This window comes from Cnephaeus nilssonii (assembly GCF_951640355.1).
Source record: "Cnephaeus nilssonii genome assembly, chromosome: 7".
In the NCBI taxonomy this organism is placed as follows: domain Eukaryota; kingdom Metazoa; phylum Chordata; class Mammalia; order Chiroptera; family Vespertilionidae; genus Cnephaeus; species Cnephaeus nilssonii.
The window spans coordinates 49,649,487-49,662,172 of NC_137078.1; the positions used below are offsets into that span (position 1 = coordinate 49,649,487).

Here is a 12,686-nt window from a genome sequence, read left to right on the forward strand (position 1 = left end):
CTTTCCTAGAATTTGTTTGTTGATTTGCTTTCTTTCTTCCTCATCTCTGTCAAAGACTTTTGATATCTTATTTCCTCCTGAAACTAAAACCAACTTGGTATATTGACATCTTAGTTCTGTGACCATCTCTACCACAGACCTTATTTTGCATTAGAGCCCACTACCAAGGTCAAATCCTTGATCTTGTCTGTATCGATAATTACCACCCTTTGTCATAACTACTTCAAACATCCCACGGTCTGACCATGTCAGTCTCTCTCTCACATTTTAATGATTCTTCTACCTCACCAAGACCTACTAACCACTGATCCTAACCCCTTCAAAGTGTCCTTCAGTTCCCTCATGCTTTCATCTCCCTCTTTACTTGACTTATACTCCATGGTCCCTCTTTAAAATCACTCCCTTACGGAAACCCTCAATTTCTTTGTCCCCCTCACCTCATTGTACTTCCCTGACAAAACCTCATTTCAGGCTAAATGCAGCTCACACACAACAGTCCTTTAAATTCAGGATGACTAACCTCAAGTGGGCCCTCATTGCTGTGCCACACCGCACTATAGACCCCTGTTCATGTGCCAGCCTCTGGTGGTAGAAACACTTTCACACCTTCTCCTCTCACCTCAAACCTCCAAGATCTCCTTCCCAATATCCATGGCAGCCTCTGACTTTGCCTCCTATTTCACTGAGAAAGTATAAACATTCATAAGACAAATTTTAAAAGCTCCCACACTGACATCCACTTGTGCCTTTAATCTTGTCTCACATACTCAAACACACCACTCTAGAAATTTCCTTTTTCTTTTTATTACCATTTTCCTTCTCTACTAAATCAGTATGCAAACATGATGTTATTTCTTCTATCTTAAAAAATTATCTCTTTGATACCACATCCTTCTCCAGCAACTTCTCTATATCTTTGTGCCTTTTTTTAAAAAAAACTCATCAAAAGAATATGCTTAAATCCTCCTCATTCTTATTCAGGCTTTTACTGCTACTCCAGTCTCCTCCAAATGATACCATTTACCTTCATATTATTAAACCAGTGGTCAATTCTCAATCCACATTTACCTGATCTAACAGCATTGTTTAATCAATCCCTCTTCCTTAAAATGCTTACTTAGTTCATTTGGCTTCTAGTGTACATTTTCTAATATTTCCTCCCAACTCTCTGGTTACTCCCTATCAGTCTCCTTTGCTGATTTCTGTTCATCTTTCCAACATCTTCTAAGCTTTGGAGTCCCCTCCTCCACCACACTCATCCTCTGTGAAATCTACATTTACTCATTTGGTGGTCTCACCTAGTCTTGTTTTTTCACACCCTCTATATGCTGCCTTCCCTAATTTATATCTCCACATAAGTGTGCTGCCTTAACTCCAGATCTTTATATCCAGCCACCTAAGCAATGTCTCTACATGGATATTTAGTTGGCATGTCAAATTAACATGTGCAAAACTCAATTCCTTTTTTTTTTTCATCCCTACAATTGTTTCTCAATACCAGTAATCTTTCCTATTTCAAGTAAGGACATCTCTGAATACCATGAAATGGAATACTTTTTTATTCCTTTTTCTCTCACACTCATGTTTGAGCTGCCAGCTAATTCCTCTGGTCTCCATTGAAAATATACCCTGGACCAAACTGCTTTTCACCACCTCTTCTTTTTCTCAAGGGTTTCATAAGTTTTTATGGTTCTAGATAAGTTCAGTGACCTCCTGACTGGTCTCTCTACCTCTATCCTTGCCCCCCAAATCCCAACCCCTTACAGTATTTTTTTCTACCCAGCAGCCAGTGTGATCCTTTTAAATATGTCACATTATGTCTCTCCTTTGCTCACCCCCAGCCCCACAACTTCCCAAGTTACTCAGATTAAAAGCCAAAATTCTAACAATGGCCTACAAGACCCTTTACTGGCTGCCTGGCTTCTGACCCCACAGGCTGTACTTACTCTCCCTCTGATCCCTGCTCTTGAATCATACTGGCCATCTTCAAAGGATCCAGGAAAGCTCCTGCCTCAGAGCCTTAGATTTTGCTGCTCTCCCTGCCTACAGTACTCTGTTTTCAGGTGACTACAGCTTGACCACCAGTCTTCTTCAAATCTTTCTTCAAATGTTACCTTTTTAGTGAGACCTTCCTTGACTACCTATTTAAAATGGGAATCCCACCCAGCTAACTTTCATCCTCCAGTCTCCTTTCTTTTTTTTTCATAGCATTTATTACTGTCTTTTAACAAACAATTTTACTTATTTATTGTTATCTGTCCCCCCCTACTAGAAGGTAAACTTCTTGGGGCCAATAATTTTTATCTGTTTTGTTCATTATTGTATCCCCAGTGCCTAGAATAGGCTCAGAGTAGGTGATCAGTAAATCTTTGTTAAATGAATGAATGAATGAATGAATGAGGGAATTAATATCCTCCTACTCCCAGTCTAGGCATTTTTCTGTTATAATGTACAAATTTATCATTCCCACGATGAAAAAAATAAATCCTTGTACATTATGCTTGCTTGTAGTTTTGTAAATTATTAACTATATTATTATTTCTTCATAGCTAATGTAGTGGTTTAACCTTCAATGTAACTCTCTCTTTCACTCACCAAATTGTAATTTGTATTAGAACGTTAAAACCTAAATTAATTGAAGTTGTACTAAGTTAATGATGAAGAACTACTACAGTCATAGTGCCCCTTTGTGGTTACTCAAAGAATCAGAACTGAATCAGAATATAATTTAGCTGCCAATAATTCAGACTTACTTTTAGTCTGCCAGGCAGTAGTTTATCTATTGATCCAGGCCATACTTTTATGTATTTTGTTGTTTGTTAACTGTCAGCATGGTCCAGATATGTTTCAAAAGCATTTGAAGGACAGAGTGTGATCAATTACGATGCTCAGCCTCAATGTGACCTTCATTTTTGGCTAATTACATGTTGATTGCTACTAATCAGAACAAATTGGTCTGATAGAAAGAGAGAGTAAAGAGCAGTTGCTATATTGTTTTCTAACAGCTCATTTTGTGTCTGGGATGAAATTTGATGTGCTTCTCTTTAACAAACCACTTTTATACCATTTAATTACTCTCTTTTATGGGTTGCATACACAGGACTTTTATCTATGTAAAAGTATACATTGTATGTGTATCTATTTATAAATATACAAATCATCATGGTCCCAAATCAGTAATTCTTACCATCATTTAAAGGCTGAGAAAGCATTAGTACTTTCAGTATTCACCTTATAAATCCATTTAAATGTACCCACTAGGGAACTAGTTTAGTTCTCTTTCAAAGTCATTTAGTAAATTATCAAAGTAAAAATTTCTGTTAGGTGGCTCCTAATATGTTAATGATTTATTCAGTTTATCTGTAATCAGAGTGAGCTTTTGATATTTGCATTAATACAAATCTTGCCTTCTTCTAAGAAAAAAAGTGAGCATATTAGATGTTGTGAATGTCCCTAAATGGTTCTTCAACTTTTGTAGAGATACTTGTGAAACTTCTGATAATCCCTCTAGAGGTGTATGAGTGTGTGTATGTGATTGTGTGTGTGTGCTCATGTGTGTATGAAACACTGAGAAAGAGAAAATACATATGGAGATGGGTTGTCAAAACTTCTAGAAGGAATTAGACTGCTGCTACTACAAAACAATATCAACTCTTTGAGATTTTAGGTGTTCATTTAGTTATCCACCTACTACCTTATCTTTGGGGTCAACACCTGTCCTTGTGTGCAGAAACATAGCCCAAAGCTGAGAAGATGTGAGCTCAGCAGCAGTGTTTCTACCTAACTGCCAATGGAGGGTGAACTAGCATCTGGCCATCAAGAATAGTTAGCAAAGTGTACAGTCGGGAGATGGAGCAAGTCACAAAGGAGCAACTGAAGGTGAAGGAGAGAATGTGCAAGAATTGACTTCACCTCTCATGACTTAATATGATTTCCTTCTTTCTTTTTTACAAAGAAAAACAAAACCATTAGAGTGCATCTTTGTAATTCTAGTTTCTCTCTGTGGAGTTACTAATTGGATTTCAGTCACTCCACAGCGGCTCTGCAGACTAGCAGAGGGATCTGGTTTGGCATTAATAGGTCCCCAAAGTTTATTAACGTGAAATAATTGCATCGGTGACCTCTCTGCCTACATGTGACTGGTGTTGCTAAAAGACTATAATAACAATTGATTGCCACAAATAGCCCTCATTTTGTTAGTTTCTAATGGTAACAAAACCCCAATTATGTTTTGAGAATTTTTGAGAATTCAATGGCACTGATAGTTATTAGTAGCATAAGTTATCAATTTTTGGAGCATTTTTAATCATCATTTTATTCAAATATAAGAAAAGAAGCAAGTTTCTAACCCTGAAAATGTATACACTACACAGGAAAAATTGACAAAATCTGAGTAAGGTTAATGGGTTGTAACATAATCAATTTCCTGGTGGTGATATTCTACTATAGTTATGCAAATTATTGCCATTGGGCAAAACTGGGTGAAAAGTATGTGGACTCTGTTGTTTCTCAGGGTTGCATGTAGATTTACAATTATCTGAAAGTCAGAAGTTAAAGATAAGTCCATCATTGACAGCATCTTATCATTTTAACAGAACACAACATCGAAGGGCAAGGAGTAGAGATTAACAATCAGTATATATATTTCATTTTTTACAATATGATTAGAAAGTTGATTTAGTTTCTTATATGGAAAATGGTGCTTGCTCTTAATCATGGTGGGTACTTTAGAAGTCTAACCTTATAGATACGTCCTTGGTTTGTTCTGTTTAATTCAGTTCCAACCATTGTGTTCCTTTTCTGCATAGATCTGTGTCTCCAAGTGCCCAGAAAAATTTTTAACCTATTTGGAAATGCAATTTCCATACAAAAGAGACAAACACTCTTGGGAATATTATAGCCAGTTCTGCAAGTCCCCTATTTTTCACCCTGCAAAGGTATGTACGTTCAAGTCTATAAATTTAGAAAATAATTTAACTTTTATTTCAATATCAAGTGTAGCATGAGCCTTTGTAACTGAATGAGCTCCCAAATATAGGAAATGATTACTAAAGGTACCATTCCATTAAAACATGTGCTCACATGCAGGTATACATAGAAAAACACACATATCATTTATAGCATATTTTGTAGGTTTGGGGGGTTATGCAAGTCGTAAGTCTGGAAAGTTAGCTTCAACTTTTCCCTGACACCAATAAATTCTCTACTTGGATGGAAGTTTTTGCTGTCAAGAGCTAAGAGTTAATGTCATTGGCAGTTACTATTTTATTAATGCGTTGTTGAAGCTCCCTGGTTAATTAATAACATGTAGAATTTTACTTCCAATCCCCATTTCATAATTATTAATTTTTTAAAAATCCCCAAACCCTACCTAGGTTTATGATTTTAAGGGAATTTGAAAGCTTAATTAGTATTAAGGGCTTCCAAATTAGAGAAGATGTTGTTTTTTCCAGAAGAAAATTTAAGGATTAGAGACTGAGTAAGTGACTCATACATACTTTCTTTTTTAAAAAAATATTTTTATTGACTTCAGAGAGGAAGGGAGAGGGAGAGAGATATGGAAACATTAATAATGAGAAAGATAATCATTGATCACCTGCCTGCCTCCTGCACATCCCCTACTGAGAATCAAGCCCACAACCCAGGCATGTGTCCTGACCAGGAATCGCACCTTGACTTTCTGGTTTGTAGGTCAACGCTCAACCACTGAGCAACACTGGCTGGGCTCTTTTTTATTTATTTTTTTTAAGAGATACATACTTTCAAAGGTGTGCCTTGATTTCAGAGGGTCTGGTTTTATTTTTGTTGATTCAATTGAATTTCATTTAGGGCATTTAAGAGCATTTGTCAACTAAGTTTGTGGGTGTGATAATCTCACTATTACTTTTATTAGGGGAGTAATTTGGAATAATGAGATTTTTATGCAACTGAACTTTTAATGGACAAGAGTTCTATACTGAGAATAAAAGTTGTCATCATATAGCCTTTGAAATGTTAACATACTCTTCCTTCCATTTTAGTCTCTCTCACAAATAGTAATGGATGATGATTGTCCAGCAGCGATTTTTCCAAGCAAACCTTGTAAGTGGTTATTATTTTACCTTAGAAATACAGAATCTATGAAGAAGTTACTTAATTCAATTCCCTCATTTCACAATGGAAGAAACTGAGGTCAATAATATTACCAAGACTGGCCCAAGACCCCAGAGTTAATTAGGAAGGAAGCCAAAGCTAATGCTCATTCTCCTGACACTAGCCAGGGCTATTTCCACTGGAGTTGTGTGAGTTTGGGCGTTTTGCTGCATAAACATCCACATATAAAAAAGATTGAAAATTGATTTTTGAAAGCCCAAGCAGATTGATTACTTGGTACTCTGTGAACACACATAAGCACATACAGAAACAGACACTTACTGAATACTGACCCCTGAATTCAGCCAAAATGTTTGTTCAGAAATTGCTTGGGGAGTGATGGACGGACATACACTTTTCTTTATAATTTGAAATTTGAAATATTTATATGTATCCTGAATAAATCAACATTTCATATCTTTAAAATTTATAAACTTTAACTCTGTTTAGAAGAAAATGAAATAATCACTCATTTTCCTTTCTTACAGATATAATTCTAATTATAGAGAAAAATCTTTACATAAAGACGTTCATCACAATGTTATCCAAAAGGACCCCCTCAAAAAGAAAAAAAAGAGGAAATACTCTAATGCCTAAGAGCAAGAGAATGCTCAAATAATTGATGAAATGTTTACTAAATGGAATATTTTAGTATTATAAGTATTATGTAAAATTATAATGTTAAATGAAATACAAAATTCTATATGCATTAGAATGAAAAACATGTATAAATTAAAATAAAGAAAAAATTAAAAAAAGATTGGAAAGGAATATGCCAATATATTAAGTGGTTGTTTTGGAGGTGGCAAAATACTGGGCATTTTCTCTTTTCTTTTTCTCCACTTTTTTACAATGAGTATATGTTTCTTTTAATATGAAAGAAAGTGAATTCATCAGGGTTGAGTAGAAAGTCAGGTAAAAATTGAAGTAGCTACCACCAAACACAATGTCTTGTAGGCTCCCATCACGCTTCACTTGGTCATTAAAGATGCGAGCAAAGATATAAATTTTCCAAGCAATTGCATTTACCAGGAAGCAAGTGCACATTTTACCAAGAAATTGCATTTTACCTAGGCAGCAAGTGTCTGTGCAAAGAATAGTACAAATTTTTATGCAAAAAGGTAAAAATGAGTCATTAGTCACTGAAGATATAATAGGTATAAAAGTATAAGACATAGTCCCTGCTCTTACAGGTACAGTTTGGTTAAATCTCACAATATAAAATGTACAATGGTAATATATAAATGAATAAGACACAGTCCCTGCCTGTCTAGTGAAGGGGACATTAAGGTAAACATTGCAATCAATGTGTGTTCCCCCTAGTATGGGATTAAGCATAGTTACTTAATAGAATAGTATACAGCTAATAAAATTCACTCATTAAAGAGTTTATAAAAGGAAATGAATAACATGAAAAGAAAAAAACACAAGTAATGTATAATTATAATGAAAAAAAAAAGCCCACAGTCTTGTAGGAGAAAGACTGAAAGGAAAGTTACCAAAAGATATAATTCACTGTGGGTGAATTAATAAACTATGTATAGTTTGGTATCTTCCTTCATATTTTCTCTATTTTCCAAATATGCACTGAGCATATTTAGTAATTGAAACTAACAGATTGAAATAATATTTAGAACAAACCTGGGGGACTCTGTGGGTAGACACAGCTGTATTTAAGGAGTGGAAAGGGAAGAGTGCACAGAAGGAGTGCAGGAGGGAATCCGGACAGGTAAGGCAAAGAAGTGATTTTGGAGAGGCCGGGGTGGCCTACCTTGTCAAAGTCTCCGAAAGCTAACTCATTCAACAGTAAATATTTACTGAGTTACACCATGTACCAAGCACTGTGCTAGGTAATGGGTTCAAGCAGGATGAAGACTAAAAAATGTTTGGAGGTTTTGGGAATTAGGAAGTCTTTGGGATCACTGGAAGACAATTTCCATGGAGTGGTGGGCAGAAGTGTGATTGGGTTAAGAGGGAATGGAAGCAGCTGGTAGAGACTATTATGTCAGTTGTGCCAGGGAGTGGGAAGGGGAAAGACAGGGAGGCTAAGGAAGGAATCAGCCATATAATATTCTAAGTGCTCCAGAAGGCGAAGGAAGGTAGGCAAGAGATCACTTCAGCCAGGAAAGTCAGGAGAGGCTTTATAAGGACATATTTCTTCCTTTTCTGTATCAACTGCTTTGATATGTTTAAGTCTAAACTTTATAAGAACTCATGCAAACCTGTGATGCTTTGTTGGGGAGCTTCCCAGGTGAAATCTGAAACCAGCTCCCATGCACAGATGGTAGAGAGAGACTGAAGAAAAGTCAGGTTTCATAAGCAAAGGATCTGAGGGGATGAGTAGAGATAAAACAAGGAACTTATATACTTACATACGTAGCCCATGGGCACGGGCAATGGCGTAGCGAAGTCCTGGGTGTGGGGTGTGGGTAGGGCCTGGGAAGAGGAGGGTAAAAGTGGGGGGAATGGGAGATTCTGTAATACTATCAACAATAAAAATATACATATTAAAAAAAATAAGCAAGGGATCTTATTTCGTAGGCTTGTCTTGGGCGACCTCCAGACAAGTAGTTTTCTATACCCACCTGCCAAATATTAGAAGTTTATATAGAGGCCTTAAGGGGGGTCAGTCTCTTACCCAATCCAGATACTCTCATCACCATATTCTGTCTCAAAGCTGTGTCCTTGGAAAGCTTCTAGCTTGGAAAAGGCAAACAGAGAGCGCATCCCAAGCACAGGGGAAGAAGTGGGAGCCTCCAGTTGCCCAGGTCCAGCTAGTGGTCAAACCGGAGATCACATCTTTTTCATGACCTTCCCTTGTGACCCTGACCATGACCGGCTCATACAGCCACATGGTCTCTTCCTTTGCAGTGTGCCCTGAAGAGTCAACAGGGGGATTCCCTAGCATGGAGGTGGCTCGTTTGGTGGCTATCTGGCTGCATTGGAGGCAGACACCACAGCAACAATATAGGCACACACAAGGTGAAAACAAGGATATCCAAAATCAGTGACAATTTATTTATTTATTTATTTGTTTATTTATTTATTTATTTTTACCAAGAGGATCATCATCTGAACAATGGATTTACTAAATCCCTTGGATGGGGGTCAGATCACTCAGGACAGTTACTTGTGTCCTCATGTGATTTAATAAAGATGGTATATTAACCCACTCATCAGGTATGAACATGCAACATATAAAATATGTTATATATTTATATATGTTATATTTTTAATATATTTGGCAGGTGAGTACAAAAATCTACTCGCCTTGCAGCTGCCCAAAACAAGCCTCGTAAGTTTCCTTGACAACTAAACCTTCCACCTACAGTCTGGAGTGTTTTGACTTTTCTTCATTTCTCTCCTTGCCCTCCACAACTGGGGGCTCCTTTTGGATTTACACCCAGGAAGCTCCCAGCCAGGCTTATGAGCCAACATGCTTCTTATAAGAAAAAATATGAAAATTATCCATTTTTAAATTTATTTTCCCACTTCTTTTAAAATTGGGATTTAAACATATTTTTAGCAATAAAGATTATAAAGGGGCAAGGATTCTATTTAATCAAAATGATCATATAGTAGGTAGAACAACCAGTTAATAACTCTTCTCAGAAACTGTGCTAGTGGTCAAACCATAGATCACTTTTGGAGTGAGTCATTTTTGTTAGCTTCAGTGTTTCTATTTCCAAACTCTCTAAAAAACCATGTAAATGAGAAAGGTAGAAAATTATTGAAGCTTTACAAATCCTATCTAATAAAGAAGGAATATGCTAATTGACCATCACTCCATCGCAAAGATTGCTGCACCCACAGCTGAGGCCAAGTTCCCATAAGGAGCCTTAAGGAGCAATCAGCAGGAACCTGAGGCTACGCCCTCCCCCATCCCATGGGGCTTGACAGGGGACCTCAGGCCACACCTCCCACCCAGCAGGGCTTGACAGGGGACCTCAAGGTGTGCTTCCCATCCTGGTGCTGGGCTAGGGGACCTCAGACTGCTCCCACCGCCCCAGCACCAGGCCAGAGGACCTCAGGCCACACCCCCGACCAGGTGGAGCTTGAGAGGGGACCTCAGGCCACGCCCCCCACCCTGGTGCCAGGCCAGGGGACCTGAGGCCATGTCCCCCGCCCGGCGGGGCTTGACAGGGGACCTCAAGGTACACTTCCCATCCTGGGGCTGGGCTAGGGGACCTCAGGCTGCTCCCCCCACCCCAGCGCCAGGCCGGGGGACCTCAGGCCACGCCCCCACCAGGTGGGGCTTGACAGGGGACTTCAGGCCACGCCCCCTGCTCCAGCACTGGACCAGGGGACCCCCCTGCCTGGTTGGGATTGACAGGGGACCTCAGGCCGTGCCCCCCACCTGGCAGGGCTTGACAGAGGACCTCAAGGCACACCCCCAGTCCTGGCGCTGAGCCAGGGGACCTGAGGCTATGCCCCCTGCCCAGCAGGGCTTGACAAGGTTGGGACTGGCTGGGTCTGGATCTACCTCAATTGGGGGGGGGGGGGCAGGTCTGAGTCTCACACGATTTTGAGGTACATGTGAGTGGGCGGAGACTTGACTCTGGGTCCCGTGGTGAATCCCAGACTCTGACAGAAGGAAGGTTTTTGTATATATTTTACTAATTTTCTTTCATCTCTGACACTTCTATTATAGAGAAAGGGCAAATAGCAATATTAAATTATTTCCTCTAATTAATCCCCTTTTAATGTGCATGAATTTTGTGCACTGGGTCACTAGTTAAAATATAATTGTCTTAGTAATACTGAAAGTTTGAGCTGGTTTTTATTTTCCAAGCAATTATTCACTAATCTCTAATTTTCAAGGTTTCATTCAAGGAGTATCTAAGTTGGTGTGTGTGTGTGTGTGTGTTTGATTTTTTTAATAATAAACCTAAACTCATCCAGTATTAGAAGTAAATGTAGTCTTTTTTTTTTTTTTTTCAATTTTTTTATTAAGGTATTATATGTGTACATATCTTACCATTGCCCTCCCCCCACCCCACTCCCATATATGCCCCCACCCCCCAGAGTTTTGCATCCATTGGTTATGCTTATATGCATGCATACAAGTCCTTTGATTGATCTCTTATCTCCCCCACCTCTCCCTAACCTTCCCCTTGTAATTTGACAGTCTGTTTGATGCTTTACTGTCTCTGTATCTATCTTTTTGTTCAAGTTTATAATGTTCTTTATTATCCATAAATGAGTGAGATCATGTGGTATTTTTCTTTCATTGACTGACTTATTTCACTTAACATAATGTTCTCCAATTCCTCCCAGGTTGCTGCAAATGATGAGAATTCCTTCTTTTTTATGGCAGCATAGTATTCCATTGTGTAGATGTACCACAGTTTTCTGATCCAGTCATCTGCTGACGGGCACCTAGGCTGTTTCCAAATCTTAGCTATGGTGAATTGCGCTGCTATGAACATAGGGGTGCATATATCCTTTCTAATTGGTGTTTCTAGTTTCTTCGGATATATTCCCAGGAGTGGGATTACTGGGTCAAATGGGAGTTCCATTTTCAGTTTTTTGAGGAAACTCCATACTGTTCTCCACAGTGGCTGCACCAGTCTGCAATCCCACCAGCAGTGCACGAGGGTTCCTTTTTCTCCGCATCCTCGCCAACACTTGTCGTTTGTTGATTTGTTGATGATAGCCATTCTGACAGGTGTGAGATGGTACCGCATTGTTGTTTTGATTTGCATCTCTCGGATAATTAGTGACGTTGAGCAAGTTTTCATGTGTCTCTTGGCCTTCCTTCTGTCTTCTTTTGAAAAGATTCTATTTAGGTCTGTTGCCCATTTTTTTATTGGATCATTTATCTTCCTTTTATTAAGTTGTATAAGCTGCCTGTAGATGTTGGAGATTAAACCTTTATCAGTGATGCCATTTGCAAATATGTTCTCCCATGCAGTGGGCCTTCTTGTTGTTTTGTTGATGGTTTCTTTTGCTGTGAAAAAGCTTTTTATTTTGATGTAGTCCCATTTGTTAATTTTCTCTTTAGCTTCCATTGCCCTAGGGGCAGTGTCAGTGAAGAATTTCTTTTGGCATATGTCTGACATTTTGCTGCCTGTGGATTGCTCTAGTATTTTTATGGTTTCCCGTCTTATGTTTAAGTCCTGTATCCATTTTGAGTTTATTTTTGTGTATGGCGTAAGTTGGTGATCAAGCTTCATTTTTTTGCATGTATCTGTCCAATTTTCCCAACACCATTTATTGAAGAGACTGTCTTTATTCCATTGTATGTTCATGCCTCCTTTGTCAAATATTAATTGAGCATAGTGGTTTGGGTCAATATCTGGATTCTCTATTCTGTTCCATTGATCTATATGTCTGTTCTTGTGCCAGTACCAGGCTGTTTTGAGAACAGTGGCTTTGTAATACAGCTTGAAATCTGGTATTGAGATCCCTCCTACTTTATTCTTCTTTCTCAGGATTGCTGTGGCTATTCGGGGTCTTTTTTTATTCCAGATGAATTTTTGGAGAGTTCTTTCAAGGTCTGTGAAATATGCCGTTGGTATTTTAATGGGGAGTGCATTGAATCTATAGATTGC

At 38.5% G+C, this 12,686-nt stretch overlaps 1 protein-coding gene across 1 annotated transcript in view; it reads left to right on the forward strand.

Moving 5' to 3' along the window:
* Positions 1–12,686, forward strand: part of SLC44A5 (solute carrier family 44 member 5) — a gene marked incomplete at its 3' end in the record, with an annotated part of 331,574 nt that overhangs the window by 277,782 nt on the left and 41,106 nt on the right. Inside the window, exons 6-7 of the mRNA XM_079776139.1 lie at positions 4,809–4,937; positions 6,021–6,081. Coding sequence (XP_079632265.1) covers positions 4,809–4,937; positions 6,021–6,081 — 190 coding nt within the window. The remainder of the gene's footprint in view (positions 1–4,808; positions 4,938–6,020; positions 6,082–12,686) is intronic.